General features: G+C 43.0%; 1 protein-coding gene across 1 annotated transcript; it reads right to left on the bottom strand.

The window, feature by feature from the left end:
* Positions 1-491: 491 nt before the first annotated feature.
* LOC124066092 (protein AF-17-like) lies at positions 492-20,380 on the bottom strand. Its single transcript, XM_046402194.1, has 20 exons — positions 20,027-20,380; positions 19,054-19,133; positions 18,892-18,946; positions 18,608-18,717; positions 15,227-15,330; positions 14,624-14,717; positions 13,710-13,817; positions 11,873-11,962; positions 11,581-11,728; positions 10,708-11,505; positions 10,005-10,204; positions 8,942-9,059; positions 8,684-8,750; positions 8,163-8,311; positions 6,091-6,291; positions 5,556-5,632; positions 4,974-5,344; positions 4,676-4,775; positions 3,322-3,534; positions 492-3,234 (listed from the first exon to the last, which is right to left on the bottom strand). The coding sequence occupies exons 1-20, from the start codon at positions 20,133-20,135 to the stop codon at positions 3,199-3,201; spliced, it is 3,228 nt and encodes a 1,075-aa protein (XP_046258150.1). The 5' UTR covers positions 20,136-20,380; the 3' UTR covers positions 492-3,198.
* Positions 20,381-20,412: the final 32 nt, after the last annotated feature.

Raw genomic sequence — 20,412 nt, 5'->3', positions numbered from 1 at the left:
ACCACATGATTTTAGAAAATTATCTTGATATTCTTAACTGTGTGAAGATGTACAAACTGTACACAAACTTGGATATACTCTGTAAACATACTGTAACATAATGGAAACAATATTCAGATACATATGGGAACCACTGACATGCTGCAAGATTTTAATACGTTTTTCTTCCTTGATAATAGATTTACTTTTAAATGGGGGTTTAAAACCTACAGGCATCCAAACATTGCTCCCCCCAAGCACAGCACATGCCAACAAAAATAACATAACCCATGCAGTCCGTTTCCAATCTGACACAATTCACTTGTCAAGTTGGTGTAATACAGAATATTTGGATCTAATATTAGTTACTGTGGAGTTAAATTCAGTCTCTTTGAACTGAGCTGAAACTAGGCCAGGAGCAAAAAAAAAAAAGAAAAAAAAATTCCCACTTTCCTGTTTGCACAGACCACTAACACGCAAGTCATTCAACGCCCAAAAGAAAATGTAACAACTCAGTAAAATACATTTATTGACAAAAAAGTTGTCTTAATCCGTCTTTTTAATTTTACACACAAAAATATCAAAATACTTTACAGGGCTTTTAATCTCAATATTGTCAAATTTGTCTTGATCAATTCTCTCCAACAAATACACTGTACAATGACAACATGCTTGTCCTTTTTAAAATTCAGTGCTCATTTCATTTCATTTTTTTTTTCAGGGAACAATGCATTTAAAATTATGCATAGTTTTTACTTGGTATTTAGCAATACATCTGAGAGACGTCACTGCATTTCATGCAATTCATATCCCAATAGGTAACTCGCTCTCCATCAACTCTCACTCAGAGCCAGGTGCTTAAATGTTGTAATACATAAAAGATACACAGTACGACATTCAGAACATGGATTATCTTGGTTACCCAAATTTAAAAGCTTAAAAGAATGAATGTGTTTTTACACAAACATATTAAAGTATGCAACTTGTATTCCAATGAAATTGAAAAGGTACTAAAAAACGATTTACAGTTGGGCCAAAAGCGCCCCAGTGCAACATGAGAAAGAAACCACTTCAGAAATCCTTTGCACTCTTCAGTCAATCTCTTGGACATGGATGTGTGTCTGGACTTACGTAAGAAAGACATACTTAGTAAATTGCAGACCTCCCATGTGGAGTCACGTCAATGTGTCGACCCATGTCTTTATCAACATTCTCCTTCTGTCATTGCTACAGTATTTATCACCGACCAATGAGCTGCTTGAAGTTCCTTTCTGACGTCTACATTAGCTGCTAACAAAACCACCACGCATTCAAGATATCACATGTATGGGAGATCAAGATTGCAAACAGAAGTGACACAATATTTCAAAGGCCTATGATCATATTGTTAAAGAACACCAAACAGAGACTTAGTATGACAGAGTGGAGTTGAAGGAAACAGAAGTTTATCATAGTCTCTACGTTGGCTTTAGATGAACGCGGCCTAAAAGGGGCCTGCAGTAAAGGTGAACACTAACAACATTGGCAATTCACATCTGCTCAGCTGATAAAAGTTACACTATGCATCATACACTGCTGCGACAGCTCCTTAATAATAGTTTACATTGTGGCTGTTGCCGGCTGTCTGCTATGACACCACTGTGCAGGCTTTATTCATCAGATTATCAATAAGTCCTTGTTTCTCAGTCCTCCAAAGCACAAACAACTAAAGAACATTGCATCTGAACACAAAACATACAATAGAAAATGCTTTGACAATTCAGTTACCACTATACGGTTATTCACACATTTCGACTTCTGAAATCATCAGTTCGCTATCAAAAGTATAAATGGGTTTAGGAAGAGTGCTTTCACTGTTCTACTGTACCCCTCCTTGTACCCCAGATAAAAAACACTATGAAAGAAATACGACAAAAGAGTTAGCCTTTGGGCTCCTGGTTTTCTCTGTAAATCTTTTTCTCTGTAAATCTATCGTCATTAAGGCATTGTCTATCCAGTATTGCTAAAAGAACTAGTTGGTGGACATGAAAAGAACATCTATGTATGCAAGTAACACAAAAAAACGACACTTGGAGAAGGAGGAGAAGGAGGAGGAGGAGGAGTGCAAAATATTCACATAAATCAAAAACCTGTCAGCCCCTAGCGGCCTAGTAAGTACCAAGCATCCTTTGTAAGGTACTGTGTTGATGGCTAATTTGCTCTGTTAGCTACTAACATGCAAAGTGCACACTCATTTAGGAAAAACAATGAATTTCTTAAAATTTCCAAATGTTTGGTTTTATCTGCTTAATCTCGATAGCAACTGGAAGGATATAAAAGTCTTTAGAAACTCTTCTGGTGGTTCTTAATAAAATCTGGTGCTCAACTCTCACGTTGAAGCCAGTCTCTAGTGGACAATATCGCCATTTTGGACATGTGGGCTCTGTGCCATTTGTACATTTACATGAGTTAATACCTTCGAGATGACACCAAGATTTCTGGTGGGCCTTTATATCCAGTGAAGGCTATTGTGGTAATGAGTTCAACAATGGAAAATAGGTGGCAGAAAGATCTGAGGTAATAACTAGCTTAATGTTGAAATGCCACCAACCGCACATCAAAAAAGACAGTATATTTATCCTTTACATAATAAGTGCATGTGAGGAGATGTGACATTAGAAGATTTGGATGACATTTGGGTGGGGTGAACACAAAGGGAAGACAAAATATTAAGGAAGACAGTTGAGGCTGCAAGAAGTGGCAGACGTCTGTGATTCTCGGTGACTGAATGGAATCTCTGGTTCAAGACATGGAGGGAAATCGTGAACGGTCAGAGCTTGAGAGGTCCGAGACGAGACACTCTGACCTCGAGATTACACTTCAACCCAAAAGCCTACGCAGCACCTGCAGGGATGAGCAGGAACTCTGGCTGTGCCCTCATGAGCAGCCCCATTGGTCTAGCTAACAAATTAGTGCAATTTAAGAAGAGACCATTGTATTCATGCTCTCTGAAAGCTGCCTACATAAACACCTATGAGAAGAACCTTTGATATTCCAAAACACGAAAAACTTCACCTTGACGTTTTAAGTCCATCCTGTTATACATTCATAAAAGAGGGTTTAAGATGAAGATGACAGAGAAGGAAAGATGTTCAAAAGTCATGTAACTTGACCGCCGTTCTTCAAGTGGGCTGTAATGCCCGGTATCTTCATGCCACCTGTTCCTCTGTAAAGGAAACGTCACCCGTTCTTGTCTCCGCCCTTCTCTCCTGCAGCCTGAAAACGACGACACAATGTTCCTTACTCTTCTGAAAATGTTAGAACATAAACAACTGTAATGAGAAATGCTGCAGTGTTACTCACCCCGGGCTTGTGAAGAGTGTTGTCCTGCAGGCCAAACAGGCTGCCCCCCTGGCCACCCTGCAGGGGTGAGGCTGTGGCTGAGGACAGCAGGTTGGGTGACTGAGTGATCATGGGTGAGTTTGGGGTGGAGTTGAGTGCTCCGGTCAGCGTGAGGCGCTGCAGCTCCCTTTGTCTCTGCTGCTGCAGCATCTGGCACACCACTACCTGCTGCTCCTAGTGGGGACAGGGAAGGAGACAGTGAGATCTCTTGGACGTTCTGCAAATGTTAACACAAATACATCAGTATGCTTTCAGAATTGGAGATCAAACTGAAAAAAAAAAAACAACTTACTAAAAGGCAGCCACTAAAATATTTCTTCTCCTCAACATTTTACGTGTTGGTGAGAATCCTACAATAATGGGTCCAAAACTTGTGCTGCTCTGAAAACAGCTGAACAAGTGGAACTTTTCCTTGGTGAATGTACTATGATGCAACCATAAAAGATACCAATAAAAGACACCCGTTCTACACGTCCACAGTGTCTGGTTGTTTCCAGACTCCAGACGTTCACTAGTTTGCAAGTCAAATCAGAACATTCATGGTGGCTGATTTCCTGCAGCAGCTGGTTAATGACATGCTACAGCATATTGTTAAGCCCCTATTCATCTGAAGCACTTAAATGTCACAGCTGTTAATTGCTGCTAACTTACTCTTTTGTACTGTTAAAATTCCAGCCTTATACTTCTTCTGTTCTGTACTTCTTCTGTTTACCGCTCATGCAACAATGACAAGAGTAAGCATCGTGAAGCAAGACAAAATAAGAAGACACATCACTACCAGAGTACCAGACAAATTAGCTGTGATTCTGGTAAATTCCTCAAACAAGTTGAAAAAGTTGCTTTGAAGCAATAGTTTGGTATTTTGGAAAATTCTGAAAAACTTATTCACGTTCATGAGCTGAAGTTTGTTTCTGTTCTGATGATCTGGGACTATTCCTCTAAAAAAAAAAAAATTTTATTACTAAATCTAAAATGTAGACCTTTGAGACTGGTAAAGGTCGATTAAAATAAACCTGGTTTGACTTGCTGATTTGAATAACCAGTTACAGGAGATATGTTCTGCAGTGAAGGTGAATCTGTAGCAAAATGTTGTTTCTGCTCTTAAAGCTGATTTCACAACCATAGGAGCTGCCCTCATCATTTCAGTGGACATTTACGCATTCTACATAATGAACACCTGTGTCAATTAAATATGGCCACAGAGATGTGAGCAGGATGATCTCGGTCACACAGAAACCTTGGAGATCCTATGAGAAAATGTATATTGTGAAACTACAAGTGAAAATACGGTATGTGCCGGAAAGAGTGTTATTACAGGAGTGAAGTTCTGTGAGGTGAGGAACTGCTGGAGCTGCTGCTGTTGCTGCTGCTGCTCAAGGAGAAGCTGTTTCTGTTGTTCAGACAGGAGAGAGGAGCTGAAACACAAGCAAGAACACAGACACATCACACACTACACAATACGCCGACACTAAGGCTGATCAGTCCAAACCAACACAGATGGTTCAAGTACGACCTGCCACCTGCCTGACATGATAACGCCTTTAAACAAGACAACAATTCATTTAAAAGTGGATTTCTTCTTCAGCTGATCTAATGATGAATGGGGTACATACGGGCTCACGCTCTTGGGAAGCTGAAAGCCCTGTGCCAGTGCCTGGGGGTTGAGAGGTGGAGGCTGCGGGCGCAGAGCTGGGAGGGCGGGCTGGGGGACATTCTGCACAGGAGACTGGATCACGCCATTCAGACCGCCCAGCACACCGTTCATATTCAGCTGAGGACTTCCTGCAAGGGAAGCCATGAACCCGCCCACCACCGGCAAAGAGGAGCTGCCAGCCTGACTGATGGTCCCCAGACCATCGCCCAAACCCCGACTCAGGCCGTTGAGCAGGGGCTGGCTGAAGGAGGCGGGGCTCTGCTGAGGAGGAGGAGTGCTCTGGAAAGAGAGGGAGGAGCTACTGCGGGACGGACTACCAGAGAGGAGCTCCTGAAATCAAGACATGAAAAATCATTTGAATTATGCAAATCTCGGTTTGCTTTTGATGTGGATCTAATATCCAACAGTTAATGACATCAATTACACTGGCATAAATGTGTTGAATACAGATCAATTATTACTATCACCACTGAACTGAGAGTAGAGTCTGACTCATGTTTGTAAGGTTGGTTCAAGGTAAGACAGGTTTACAGGTTCTCACCTCAGATGAGGTAACAAAGGAGGTGTCATTCAGGAAGCAGCTTTTGGACAGGGGACTCTTATTGGTGCTCAGGGGGTCTATGAAAAGGTAAAAACGCATCCAGAAAACTGTAAACTCAAAGGTTTAGGCTTACCACCATGCTTTTTATTATTCACTTTAGAATGCCCTGTGTAAAGCATTTTCACATCAATAAATAATTACATCAATTGTGTTCACTGTCAAAAACTGAGCGGGACTTAAAGAAAACCAGAAGACGTGTTGACAGAACAAGCAGCAACAACCAGCAAAATGTTTTGACAGAGTAAAGAAAGATTTAACTAACAAGACGTCAAACAGACGCAATCAGTCATATCATCTGTGATCTAATGAGTTTACGGGAAAGAATCACACCTGACAATAACAAACACACTGATGATTATAAATGCTACATGCAGGAGGAGAGAGAAATGAGAGTGAGTGAGAGAGAGAGTGCACCATGGTAAAAGTGTCCAAAGGTTTTGATATGAAAGTGGGTCGAGGGGATGAAGAGTCTGACCTTGGGTGGATGACAGGAAGTTGATCTGGGCAGAGCTGTGCATGGAGCCTTGGGCAGAAAGCACATGTGGAGGGAAGGGCACAGCCAGCTCCGTGTTGAGCAGCTGCAGCCGCTCCTTCTTGGCTGTCAGGCTGAGGATCTGGTCCTGGAGGCGCTGGTTCTCCTGCTGCAAGGAGTGCAGCGACTGCAGCATTTCCACAACTAGAAGAGGTAGGGGGGATAGATAGGTCGTCATACAGAAACAGCATTTCAGTGGAGCTCCGTTTCCCTTATTAGACCGCAGAGAGGAAGTGGCCAAATGAGTTACTCTATAACAAACCAAGGGAGGGCAGTGAAGGCCACTATATATTAATATATTTATATATATATATATACTATGCTGCGAATTTTGTGGTTTCACCAGTTTTTACAGCAATTCAAAGAACAGGATTGATTTAAGTACAAGTATACTTGATTTTGCCTCTCATAACCACAATATTTATGTAACCACACTGACACATGAAACATGAAATATTCACATAAATACATAGCCTTTTCCAGGAGGTCACAGTAATCTGTAATTAATTTGAAATATGAAGAAAATAAAGGGAACACCTGAAAATGAGTGCGAAATATTGTTGTGACATCATAGCATGAGGATTTAGCAAACAGTGCCCTGCTCTAAACCTTATTTCAGTCCACAAGTGTTTTCACTTATTCAGACTGATAAGGCTGCTGCTTCGGCTGAGAGGTCACCACACCACAGCTGTGAGCTAAACCATCCTAAATTTACTACACTGTGCACAATATCTGGTTTAAACCATGTTCTCTGAATGTCTGAGTTTTAAGAATAAAATGTTTGCACTGTGTAGTGCCTTTGAATGTTACCAAAGGAATACATAAAGTAAAAATGTTTTTCTTGACTTTCTCACACTGCAATGCCAGTAATAAACCAAATGATGATGATTCATAGATGATAAAAACAGATCTCAATTTGCTGCTCACTAAAAACCAATGAGTGTCTATTATGTAGGGAATTGTCCTGAGATGTCCCACTCAAACGGGTTCAAAAAGAAAAAGCTGCATAACGAGCCCACGCAGTCCTATTCTGGATGAGGGGTTAAATCAAGAAAAATATGCACAGTAGCTGCTGCTGGAGCTCATTTTAAGAGAAACCCCTACATGTTTCACCTGCCCTATAATGAAGTATTTCTGACACAAACATTTGTAATTCCACAACATTTTGGATAAATGGTCATCAAATTGTACAACTGAGAGATCAGCCTTCACTCCACAATAAAGTCAAAGTCAGGAACTACTTATTCCTGATACTTTAACCTCATCTTCTAAATACTTTGTTTTTTTTTTATGGAGCTGTCCATGCAACGTGGTCGGCATCACAGGCACAAACATTATCTGAGGCAAAAACGGAAAAAAAACTGGGTGGCGAAAGAAAAAGGGGCAAAGGAATCAATGTGAGAGTTGAAGAGAAAAAGTGAGTCAGAGGCAGTGAGCAGTCTGGTTCAAGAGAGAGCCCAAAAGAAATTAAACGTAGAGAACGAACATAAAAAGCTGCTAGAACAGCTGTTAGTACTGCTGAGGCAAGCTAGCTCTCGCTGCGCTATTTTTTCGTTCCCAACAGTGTTTACAGGTACATTGATCATCTCTAAATAGCAGCAGGTGTTCATCACAGACAGAGCAGCACAGAGAGCAATCTGGTGGAGATTACAAATGGTATGGTAATGGTTTTTCACAGTGCACTGCACTGGTTCCCAATCCTTTTGGTTATGGGACCTAAAAAGGAAGACATTTGTGACCCCTCATTCAAGGTTATGGCCTTGATGTGGCTTCCACTCGTGGGCAGTTCAACCAAAGAGTGATTTCTCCTCCTCAGACTGTTTCACAGAAAGTAAGGAAGTAAGTATCTAGTATGATACAAGGGGGAAAAAAAGCAAAAACTGGAGGAATGTAAGTAAACACACTGGACTATGGGCAATCATCATAAAATGAATTTGTCCTTTTGTATTGCTTCTATCATATCGTGACCCTCAGCTTTGTCTTGTTGGTGTATGTCTTTTTCCAGGCTCACTCACTGTTGACTCCCATCTCTCCGTTGCCATGTTTCTCCAGCAGGAGCTCAATGTGAGAGCTGGCTGGAGGGACGTTCTCAGGACGGGTTCGGACTCCTGCGCCCAGCCCGTCCCTCTGGTCGAACAGGAGAGGAAGGCAGCTCATAGGAGACCTGGGTGTAGAAGAGGAGAAGACCAACAAGGAGTCAGAAAGAAGTGAGAAGTCACTGCTGGGAAACTACCAAGAAACTGAGGCTGTGGTTGGTTGTTTTTTCTAATCCACACAGTCACTTTGGTGGCTGCTTCCTGTTGTTGGTTACAGAAATAGAAACAGATCTGACTACAGCTTAGGTGCAGGAAAATATTATCCAAATGATGTTTCATTTGTTGGATGAAAGATGAGTAGACAGCGAGAGCGTGTCAAAACTGAAAGTGTGTTTCACTACTTGTTCACTCATTTACAGCAGCCCTGGAGGAGTGCACAAATCATGTATTGTGTCTATGACTTCCCCTTAAAAATACAAAAAAGATAAAATGAGACATACTGTGAAGAAAGACTCTCTCTTGGTGAGTTCCCCTGACATGGGAATCGACAGTCATCGAGGTCCGACTCTGAGAATGGGAACAAAGAGTCATCAGCTTTTCTTCTTGTAGGCGGTATAATATGAAGATGTTCAACATATGTTTGTATTCTGAGAAAGGGAAGAACATTTGGGTCCATACTTGTGGAAGCTCATCTAGAACTAGCTTCAGTTTCTCAGTAAATGCAAATAATCCTACTGATATCTGAGCTCTTCCTTCACCTGGCAATGAGGTCTGGGCTTGGCTCAGTAGTGGCGGCAGTGTAGGGGCTGTGGACAGACAGCTGGCGAAAGGCTGGGTGGAGGTTAGGTTGTAGGAGGTGCTGGAACCTGGATGGACCTATGAGACAGAGAACATCAACATCTGGCTCACGATTAAATCATCTGAAGATGTCGATAATGAAAAAATGCTCTCAACTACTGGAGACAAAACCCACATCTGCCTAAAAATGGGAAACATGATTTAATATTACTCAGTGAAATCCTTACATGATGCATTTTGCTAATAGAAATCACTCAGTGATAAAATATGGGCTGCAGCTATGATTAGTCATACTTTTCAGCTTATCATTTAATCTATAAACTGTCAGATAATAGTGATACACACCCTTTACAAGTTGTCACAGGCCAAAGTGGTGCAAATAGTTGCCAACTATTAAATGTTGCACAGAGAAACAGTTTATCAATTTGTCATGGCAGCTCTACTGTCAACTGTCATTCATTATTTGACTCATTTCAGTGAAGTATTTATGCAGTGTTAAAACTGAACTCATTCATGTTTGATCTGCTTGTATCTGCTTTTCTCCATTTACTGATGAACTTTTTTGTCTTTAGAAAGAAGATCAGAAAAGCATCACAAATTTAAGAAAAACTCGTAAAACTGAGAAAAATCCTCCCATCTTGATGAGTTGGAACGAGTATATCTCGACAAATTATTTTTCAATAGTGAAAGTAGTCACAATAAGTTAATTTTAATAACTAAAGGTTTCAACTCTATAATCACTTTTTTTCCCTTTATAACCAGGAAGTCAACAAGAAGTGACGTGCAGTAGCTAACAACAGTCAGCTATAGTGTTTAGTGTTTAGCTACAGTAGCTGCAAGTGTACTGCAGTTGCAAAGGTTCATACTTAAAATAGGCATCATCTATATTTTTACACAACAGTGCCAAGTGCTTTCCAACTACAAAAAGCAGAACACTTGGACACGGGGACAAGAATAGCGAGAGTTCACAGATCATTTGACAGGGAAACCTTCATGCTGACTGTTCTAGACTTTACTCTCTACCTGCGTGTTTGAGACAGGGTTGACCGACGGAAGTGAGAGTGAGGAGACGTGGGATTGAAGGAGTCCTGAGGAGAGAGGGGTGCTACACATACCCCCTCCCAGGGACAAGGAGGTGCTACAAACCCCACCACCCAGGGAGAGCGGGGGACTACAAACGCCCCCGCCCAGCGTGAGAGGGTCCTTGAGACTGGAGTAGATACCTGAGAGATCAGAAAGATAAGGCAAGAATATATTTATTATTTTAGTCTGAGACACCATGTAAGACCCCAAAAACAACACATCCGAGCGTCTGTCTACATGAGAGAGTTAATCCTTAAATAGGGCAGGAAATCCACCACTCAGATATGTGCAGCACACACAAAAACCACTATCTAGGACAGCATCTCTGCTTCATACAAATGAAATAAGTACTGTGAGACAGAATTACAAAATAGCCTAAATTTTAAAACCAAGTACGTGAAAAACAGTGCCATGTAACAGTAGCTCTACTACACCGCCAGGTCCTGATAGACAGATAAGCTGTTACTGTGCTGCTGATATAGCACATGTGTAATGGAAACGTTTCAACACCTTAGAGTGTAGCTGCAAATGAACACACCAAAGTGAAAACAGACAGTGATGGTGTCATGTTTTTTGTTTTTTTTTTTATCACACACAGGAAGCCTGAAGGCTACCACACATACACCCACTCATTTAGACTCACCAGAGCCGAGCAGTGAGTTGCCACGGCTTGTGGAAAAACTGCCGACAGAGGAGGAGGAGAAAGAGGAGGAAGAAGAAAAGGAGGAGATAGTGGTGGGAGGAAGTGTGGAGGGGAAGGCGGGGTGCGGGATGGAGGATGTGCTTGGGTAGAGCGAGGAGGTTAAGGTTGGAGGAGGGGGCGCTGTGTGGTGATGGTGGTGGTGATGCTCCTCTTCTCTCCGCTCTCGGTTCTTGCTTCCTCGTGGGCGACCTGGGCCATGACTGCTCTTCTTGTTGCCACGGTGCCTCCTCTCTCTAGCCAGTGGTGGAGGCGTGGCTTTGTCCCCCAGGTCCGCCTCCTCTAGGATAGGTGGCGTGCTCAGCTGAGAGGGTTTACAGAGAGACTTGGAGGGCTTGTATTCCCCAGAGGAGGAGATCTTCCGTATCTTGCTGCTGCTGCCCAGCCCTGATGAAGAGGTGATGCGCATGATGGACCCAAACGTGGAAATAGTGACCTTGTTCTCGAAAGGGCTCGAGTTGCCCTCTGATCTATCATGGCCCTGCGACCCTGCCAGGGGGCCATCAGCAGGAGTCAAAGCTGGTGGCTTGTGGTATTTACTATCCTCCTCTTCCTCCTCCTCATCTTTGTCCTCCTCCTTCTCATCATCTTCTTCGTCATCCTCCTCTTGGACTGCTGGCCTCCGGCGACGCTCCTTACGCTCCTCGCCACTGTGGTCCTCACCCCCTCGGTCATGGTCACGCTCCAGACGGGAGGACGATGAGAACTGATGGAAATCCTGAGCGGAAGACAGGGAGCCACCTCCAAGAGAAACACAAAGACGTGGTCAAAGTCAAAGAATCTTAATGCTATCAACAGTCTTTATGTCTGTGGTACCTGTGTTGAATGGACTGGAGGAGCAGGGGGAAGAGGAACAGCTCTTGCCAGTGCTTCCTGTCTTCTTGCTGCGGTGACCATGACTGTGTGAGCTCAGCTTCTTGGACTTTCCATCATTATCCTTTATGCTGTGGTGACTGGAGGATATCTGTACCAAAATACAAAGGTCACAATAACATTTGTTTCATTCATGTTTTTATATTATACTGACAAAGGTATCGTGCATCAAGAGTCAAGAATTCTCAAAATTTTAACTTCCATCTGACAGCGTCCAGCACCTCACAAGTCATACCTTTTCAATGCTGCTGCTCGTCACTGAAGAGCCCAGGCTGTCAGAGGACTTCTTGTGGCGCTCTTTTTGCCGAATCTTGTCCTTATGACTCTGAACAGACAGGAAAACACAGGACTCAAGGATGTTAAGAGTCAGACCAGGTCCTACCAGAAGCACACTAAACACTACCATTCCCACTTTTGACAATATAAAACCATTTTGGAACCAAAATCAAAATGCTATTTTAGGATTTAGGATATTCCAAAAATTGAATAAAATATTCTGAATTATGTTTTCATTAGTGCATAATCAGCTCAAACTAAGAATCACTTTGTTTTCGTTACATTAGAATGAGCATGTCATATCTACAGAGGGAGAGGGTCCTCTTCCACGGTGTCCACCATGTTTCTAAAGTAGTCCACAACAGAGAGACCAAACACTGGCTCTACAGAGCTACATGCACCGATCAGCCATAATATTATTACACTGACAGGTGAAGTGACTAACATCGATTATCTTGTTACAATGACACCTGGCAGTGGGTGGGATATGTCAGGCAGCAAGAGAATATTTTGTCATTGAGGATGATGTGTTGGAAGCAGAAAAAATGGTCAAGCGTAAGGATTTGAGTGACTTTGACAAGGGCCAAATTATGATGACTACACGGTTGGGTCAGAGCGTCTCCAAAACTGCAGCTCTTGTTGGGTTGCTCCTGGTCTGCGGTGGTCAGGACCTGCCAAAAGTGGGCCAAGGAAGGAAAACCGGTGAACTGGTGGACTGGTGACAGGGTCATGGCTGGCCAAGGCTCACTGATCCATGTGGGGATCAAATGCTCGCCCATGCTGTCTGATCCAGTAGAAGAGCTACTGTAGCCCAAACTGCATTAGGTGTCAGAACACACAGTGCATCACTGGGGCTGCGTAGCTGCAAACAGGTCAGCTTGACCCGTGTCCACCACCAAAAGCGCCTGCAGTGTTCACATGAGCATCAGAACTGGAGCACAGAGCAATGGGAGAAGGTGACCTGGTGTGATCAATCACGTTTGCCTTTCCGTCGTGTGGATGGTCAGGTGTGTGCATCTCTTACCTGGAGAGGACATGGCATCAGGATGCACTATGGGATGAAGGTAAACCAGCAGAGGCAGTGTGACGCTTTGGGCAATGTTCTGCTGGGAAACCTTGGGTCCTTCCATTCATGTGGATGTTACTTTGACACGTTCCACCTACCTAAACATTGTTGCTGACCAAGAACACCCCTTCATGGAATCAGTATTCCCTCATGGCAGTGGGTGTTGACTTGGCCTCCATATTCTGCAGATCTCAGTGCAGTTGAGCGTCAAGCAAACAAGTCTGAGCCACGGAGGCCGCACCGCACAATTTACAGGAGGTAAAGGATAGCACAGCATACCTTCAGAGGTCTAGTGGAGTGCATGCCTTGAAAGGTCAGGGCTGTTTTGGTGGCAAACGGGGGATCTACTCAATATTAGAAGCATGGTAATAATGTTACGCCTGATCGGTGTAAGTTCTGTCACACACATGGAAGAGGAGGGTCTGAGGAGGGGGATTCAGTTGGTTGCAATCTGCAAATTCACCACTAGATATCATTAAGTCCTACATACCAGATCTTAAAAAATACATGTTCCCTTTTTCATTTAACAAATAGGCCAGAGCTCTCAATTAAATGTTGAATGTTGCTTAAATGTTAAAACACAAGCAGACAGAAGATAACGTTCCCTCAGTACCGTTTTCATTTAGATCAAGGAATATGTAAACACGACTACAAATCTGACATTGGGTATCTAATGCCACCAAACGCTTTACTATCCGTTACAGTTACGAACATCAACATTACAGCTTACCTTCCTCTGTCTATGATGATGGTGTTTGTCCTGTGACGGAGAGCTTGAGCGCCCCCTGGAATGACTGAAGGTGCTACTTGTATTTTCACTAGAGCGCAACTTCTTCTGCTGTAGAGACCAGAGGATATAGAGAGCGTTGTCTCAAGATCAAATTAAACCTCAGAATCTAAAGGGCTTTTTTTCTTTTTCAAATAATCTTTAAAGATGCCATCAAAATGGACACCAGACCTCATTGCGAACTTTAAGATTAACAAGAAATTTGGACTGGAGCAGATGAGCCTCTTGCGTTGGCACAAGTCTAAGAATCACTGCTGATTAAACTAGTCTGGAGTTATGCTCACTGACTCACTGTGATTGATTAATCACAGCTTTGTAGGTGGGACTGAGAATGGAGACACCATTTTCTCAAGGGTAAATAAATAAAGAAATAAATCATGACATAAGCTGCGTGGGATCATAGGAGTTCATGTCTTCATCAACCACCACTGTCGATGAAAATCTGACGTGAGACCTCAGGCAGAAATGTTGACAAGGTAATGTCCTAGACTTTTATTATTATTGTTAGGTTTAGTCCCATTCACCGACTCCCGCCACCCCCACTCTCTCACCCACTCTCCTGGCAGGAGAATGAATGAACATTGATGGAAACATTTAGGATAATGTAACTACACAACTCAACGAAATACATGACAATACAATACAACGTCTTGTCATTTTTAGACATTTTAACGCAGTAATATTACATTATTTAAGGGAGGATTTTGTATCATTTATCGCTCATATTTGCAGCTGATACCAGTTTCATCATGTGGTGTTGGTGAAAACAGCAACTCTTTAGTTTCCCTAGTTTTGTGAATTTTATGCAAGAATATTGGTTTTTATCCTCATCTATACTGTCTTACCGTCCATCTTACCATTTTGTTGTAGTGGTGTTTGCAGTAGCCACAGTATTTAACATTGTCAGCTTCTGGGCCTTCCTCCTCGCACAGTAGACCTGCCATCTGAGCACTGAACACAGAGAGTCCCGGGGTCAGACGGGAGAGGAAACAGGAGAACGCACACACGCACAGTCAACGACACCTGGATGTCCTGAGTCACCTGAGAACTTTTGTCATTGATCATGACGGCTCAAATGTCAGATCTCTGCACACAGAAATCTGTGCCAGACAAAGAGGTAGACAAGACGCAGTAAAACAAATAGAGCAATCTGTATTTTGAGGCCTTCTGCTGACTCTACTGTTTCAACAAGTAAAATCAATTAAGCGCATCTAAAATCAGCTCACTTCTTGACCCTTGTTCCAAACAAATTTCACATCTTGATTATTTGTGTGCATTTTGTAGCTTTTAAATACAGATCATTTGTCAATATGTTCATCGGTCAATATTACATTAGACAATTCAGTCTTCAAAGAATTCCTGCAAGATCTTTGCAGTCGTTTCACGTGGTTCAACACCGTGCTGCAAATTACATTTCCATGCAAGCACAAACACACATATACACACATCTTAACACTTACCAGGTGACATGGAAAGCTTGTCTGCAGCCCTGCCTGTTGCAGGTCATGCAGGCTCCACAGGAAGCCTTGCTCTCCCTCCCATGGTCCTCACAGATATAACAAGTCTGGCAAACATGGAACAGATAGGAGATGAATCATCAGAGACATAGCAGTTATTGATATTAACAGCAACAGGAACAAAGTTTACACAAAAAAAACAAAATAAAAAACAGACTCATAGAAAAGCTGTGTGAGTTTGTGTGAATCTGTCTTGTTCCATCTGTTGAACTAATGTTAGCAGGCCAAACTCATACATTCATGTTCTCTGGCTATCAAAGTGAAGCACTGTGATTGCAGGGCGCGAAAGATAAAAGGCCCCTTAATTTGAGTCTAGCCGTAGCTCTACTATCAAAGATTAGGAAATTCTGCTTTTCGATACAACAGATGGGGATTTCAAACGGAACACAGTTTGCACTGTGATTGCTGCTTTGTACAGCAAAACTGTTGACCAGATGTTTGGGAATGTTGTGAAACAAAAAAGCTGACAGTGAAAAGCTTGTGGCTAGCTGTGTTTTTGTTTTCTCAAAAGAGCTTTTACGTTAGGCTTATTTGTCTCTTAACTTTACTTCTATTCCTTGTGACCTACATTCCTAGTCATTTCCTTCTAAATTTTTTTGAGGTGTAAAACGGTTTCACGATAAACTGTGGGACACCCATGTGGATGCAACAAAACAATTCATCATGTGCAGCCAAGACTTTGGGAATAATGATTTTAGAGTTCAAGGCTGAAATTCTTGCATCCCGTGTGAAGGCAGCATCAGTTTTCGCTGACATGTAAATGACCACACATGTCCACAAAACACATGTGAACAGACACATGCACGCACGCACAGATCTTTTGTACTTCTTCCTGAGCTTTTTCCCAGTGAGCAGGGCTCACTGGTGGGGGGGCATGGGAGGCCTAGCAACAGGTGCGAGACAAAGGAACAGCGGGCTCTTTTACCTTTTCGCCTCAGCCCTCTCTGCTTCGCTTTTTCTCTCCCCTTTTCCTCTGCCTTCCTCTACTCCCCACATCCCACTCAGCTCTCTGTTCCCCTCAGAAGATGTTGGGTACGTAATGAAAGGCCAGAAACATAACTACACCGAGCGTGTAAAAGGAAGAGTGGCTTCTCAAGTTTTCACTGTCCATTGTAACGTCGTCTAGGAATGCGGGCAGCAAAATCTGGATGAATGGCTCTGACAGGGGAAAGCTGCATACAATTTACTGTAGCTCACACAGTAATATGAAACCAGGCACCCAAACACTCACATGTGGACATTTATATGCAGGCACGCACACACACTCAGACACACAAGCACACACACATTACAAACACACAACATGTCAGCCACTGGCTGTTAAGTCTAATGAGTCCAAGCGTCCAGTATTGATTTCTGAGCAATTTGAATTGCTTTAAAAGGCCTGCTCTGGAGCATGCTGGACACGCAACTCGCTACATCTGCTGTATGCACTCTGCCAACTATCACAGGCTACGCAGACAAGAAACAAAGGTAGAAATGGACAAAGTTACAACACAGCTGACAAAAACCAGTGGTTCTGCGGTTAAAACTGGTGGCTTTACAAAAATTAGACCATAGTAGAATATTTCAGAGGCATTTGTTTAACCTGAGGTGGTCTTACTCAGCATGTTAGGCCTCTGTGCTGGGTCCCGCTACTTGTATCTCATCAGTCAGATTGTGGCGTGAAACTGTTTGATATGCAGTTGGGAGTAACACATTATAACATGTTATAGGAATCAGTTACTTTTAGCATTAACAACCTAATGTAATACATTACTAACAGGATTTCTGTAATATTACATTTACTATGCCAATGTGTTACCAGCCAGTCTTGTCGCCTCAGGTCAACAATGTTGTATACGACATACTAATTACCCCTAAAGGCTCCATGTTATCAACTTACTTTGTTTTACCCCCAGCGGGTAGTGTTGTGTTAATGACGGCTCTGGTGAGCCCTGTCCCTGTCCCTTTTAGGAGCTCTGTCATACAGCTCTGAAGTGCAGTGTCTTTTGGATACTGCATTAAACAAATCCATAACCATAAATCCACAGCTTACTGTGGATTTATAATAACCATCCAACCATAACAATCCATAACCATAAATCCACAGCTTACTGTGGATTTATACTTATACTTATACCTTTTGACAATGATTTGAACAAACAGCGTGCACATGTAATCCTGTCTGAATCTGTGTTCATTTATTATACATTGATATTAGCAATTCATGAGGTTTTGTACTACCTAATTAATGATTTTTTTCATTATCTTTTTTAATTAATCAGTTTATTTATAGAGTCCATCAGAGTTTTCTCAGAGCCCAGGGTGACATCTTCGAATGTTTTTATTTTGTCTGACCAACAGTCCATTGGATTCAGTATTTAATCATAGAAACCAAGAAATGCAGCAAATCCTCTATGAACCAATGAACGTTTGCCATTAGTGCATGATAACTGACTATGAAGTCATTGCTTCAGCACAAACAATGTACATTACACTGTGTATGTTATGATATACTGTGACAAATGCATTTCTCTGTTGTTCTCTCAGCCTGCCTTATCAACTTATCATCAGCTGAAAATTTCCCACATTTCCCACAATGACTTTCAACAACCTTCAGAGAGCGGGCCTGACCCTTGCCATGTTCAGTTCTTAGTTTGTACGGTACGTGTAGGTGGAGAGAGCGATGGTGATGTGGAGCAAAGATGTTTTTCCCATTAAGAAAGCTGTGCTGTTTCCCACAGGTCTTAAAGCTGCGGTGCATCAGTGTTTGCTGAAACAACCATTATTGGTGAAGAAGTTGCTATGTCTGTTCCATTATCATGGATTTCTCTCTGTAGGACTGGTGACACTGGTGGAAAAAGTGACAAAGTCTCTGCACTGAGACTTGTACAGAATTTACTTACAGGTTTATTGTAATTGCTTTGGAATAAGTTGCGTGACACTGATGGAGCATGGTACGTCATACATTTTAACAGGAGCCAATATGATAGCTGAGTACAGATACCAAAACTATACTTTTTATAGTACCTCATTTCTAAACATAAAGTCTGGTCTACAAAAAAAAATCACTTTAGGAAACAAACCAAACCAAAAAAACAAAAATGTAAGATTTCAAAGTTTTCTGATCACAAACATGTGTACAACTTTGCCTGAATAAAATACAAGCAAGAACAGGTAAATCTGACTAAGCATTTGGTGCAAATGACTTTTCCAAACTTGGGCTACAGAAATAATTTGGTTGGAATGTAATGATGTTTGATCTGGCCTTAAGCTGGGCTTAATTTTTCTCCTCACAACACGTCAGAGGTTTTAACCTTTCAACAGTGTGTGTGTCAGTACCTTGAGGTATCTCTCATGTGGGACATACTGCAGGATGATGGGCTCCATGGTGAGGACGTTGGCAAACTGCACCTCAGGGATGTAGAGCGCACACACAACGTGGGCCCAGCCTGACGGAGAGATTGGCAGCGGATCAATGGTATGATAAGGTTCCTTGTGAATGAAGTGGAAACCTGAAGCTTCTGTTGTATTTCAGGCAAGGAGCTGGTGCTGCTGTTTCACACACGTGCTGGGTAACTCAGGGAAACAGCAGGAGAGTGAGATGGAGAGGGGGTGAGATTTACCTCCACTGTCTGTCCTCTTGAGTGCACCATCTTTGTGGGGACACAGCTCACACCTCTGGGGCAGAACAGCAGAGAGCAAAGCTTGGTCTGAGTGAGGCATTGGGACGGGCGAGGCGGGAATGGATAGATGTGTTGTGTCATGTTGTGTGCTGGCATACTCACCACGCGCGCCGCCCTCTCCTGTGACTCACACTTCCGACAGAACCACGGACCGGTGGGCACCTGGACAATGCCGTAGCATGCTGGGACACACAGAACAGCTTTAGGATACTATTTGAGATGCATGCTCCACTGCGACTGTCCAACACTTTCGACTATAACGTATTTCCTGCATGCTGCAGAATTTCTTTCATCTGGACTCTTTCCCTTCTTTGACTTCTCTGTTTTTATGGTGATTTACAGAGCACATATTTTTAACATTGTGCCACCCTGTCAGTAATATACAAGTGCTGCTATAATCCTTGAAAAAAAAATTATCCACTCAAAACTTTTAATAGACCGTATGAAGACAGCTCTTAACTCAACCTGCTGGGTCAGCTTCTAATGACTCTTTCAGAAAAAAATTAAAAAAAAAATTGAACCAACAGATAAGGACAGTGAAGTCAGAGTGGTATAAATCAACACCAGCCCCAAAGAGCTGGTCCAACAATCAGTCATAAAGATTAAATTTTTCTTAGAAATATGATCCTGTAAGTGAACTGCTGCCTTAGCTAGTCTCACTAAAGCAACAAAGCAAGTGGACACAAAATAACACAGTGTCCAAACCGGCGGGTCTCGCCGGGGCTATTTTGTCGGAAAAATACGCCTCTTGCAGTGTGTCGTGATCCCAACCGGGCCAGGCAGCCGCGCACGCACACACGAACCTGAAGTGCCATCAAGGCGCCATCCAGGCTCGGTGTCACTCTGCTTGGCCCTGTGTGTTTAATCATGTGTGTCGAGAGGAAACAACAAACAGCACGCCTACCTACTCCTCCCACACACACACACCAACATACACACAAACACGCACGTAGACAGCGACAGACGTAAGACACCTAGAAACCTACGGACCAACCAGCACCTCTGGCTGCGTCCAGCCGCCGGCTCAGCCGCCACAGCTGCCCGGTAATTACACGCTAAGAGCGGCTAATGTTACCTTGGTGAACGGCGACGCTGCAGCCGTGTCCATCACAGTAAACCAGCGGATTCTCAGCCCAGCCTCGTTCGTCTGAACACACGCAGCAACCTCCGACCATTTCCCGCATGCTTCTCCCATATGAAGAAATGTATTTCCCCTACCGGCAACCTCTCAGACCTCGCCCAGGCCTGTCAAGTGGTCGTCCCGCACTTAAACGCCTCACCAGGCATAGTCGTGGGCCGCTTTCGTCGCGCACTTTTAGCGCAGCGGAGAGACGAAATCTCGGCGTGGGGTTTGTGGTGCTGCTGCTACGTTTTTTCCGTGATGTCCTCCCCGTCCCCTTAGAACCGATGCAGTGCGCATGCTCAGACCTGCTCCTCTGGGTCGTAATAAAAGTCACAGCA

This window comes from Scatophagus argus, chromosome 2 (assembly GCF_020382885.2).
Source record: "Scatophagus argus isolate fScaArg1 chromosome 2, fScaArg1.pri, whole genome shotgun sequence".
In the NCBI taxonomy this organism is placed as follows: domain Eukaryota; kingdom Metazoa; phylum Chordata; class Actinopteri; family Scatophagidae; genus Scatophagus; species Scatophagus argus.
Note: the sequence above shows the minus strand (reverse complement) of the source record. Positions and strands in the feature narration are given on the sequence as shown.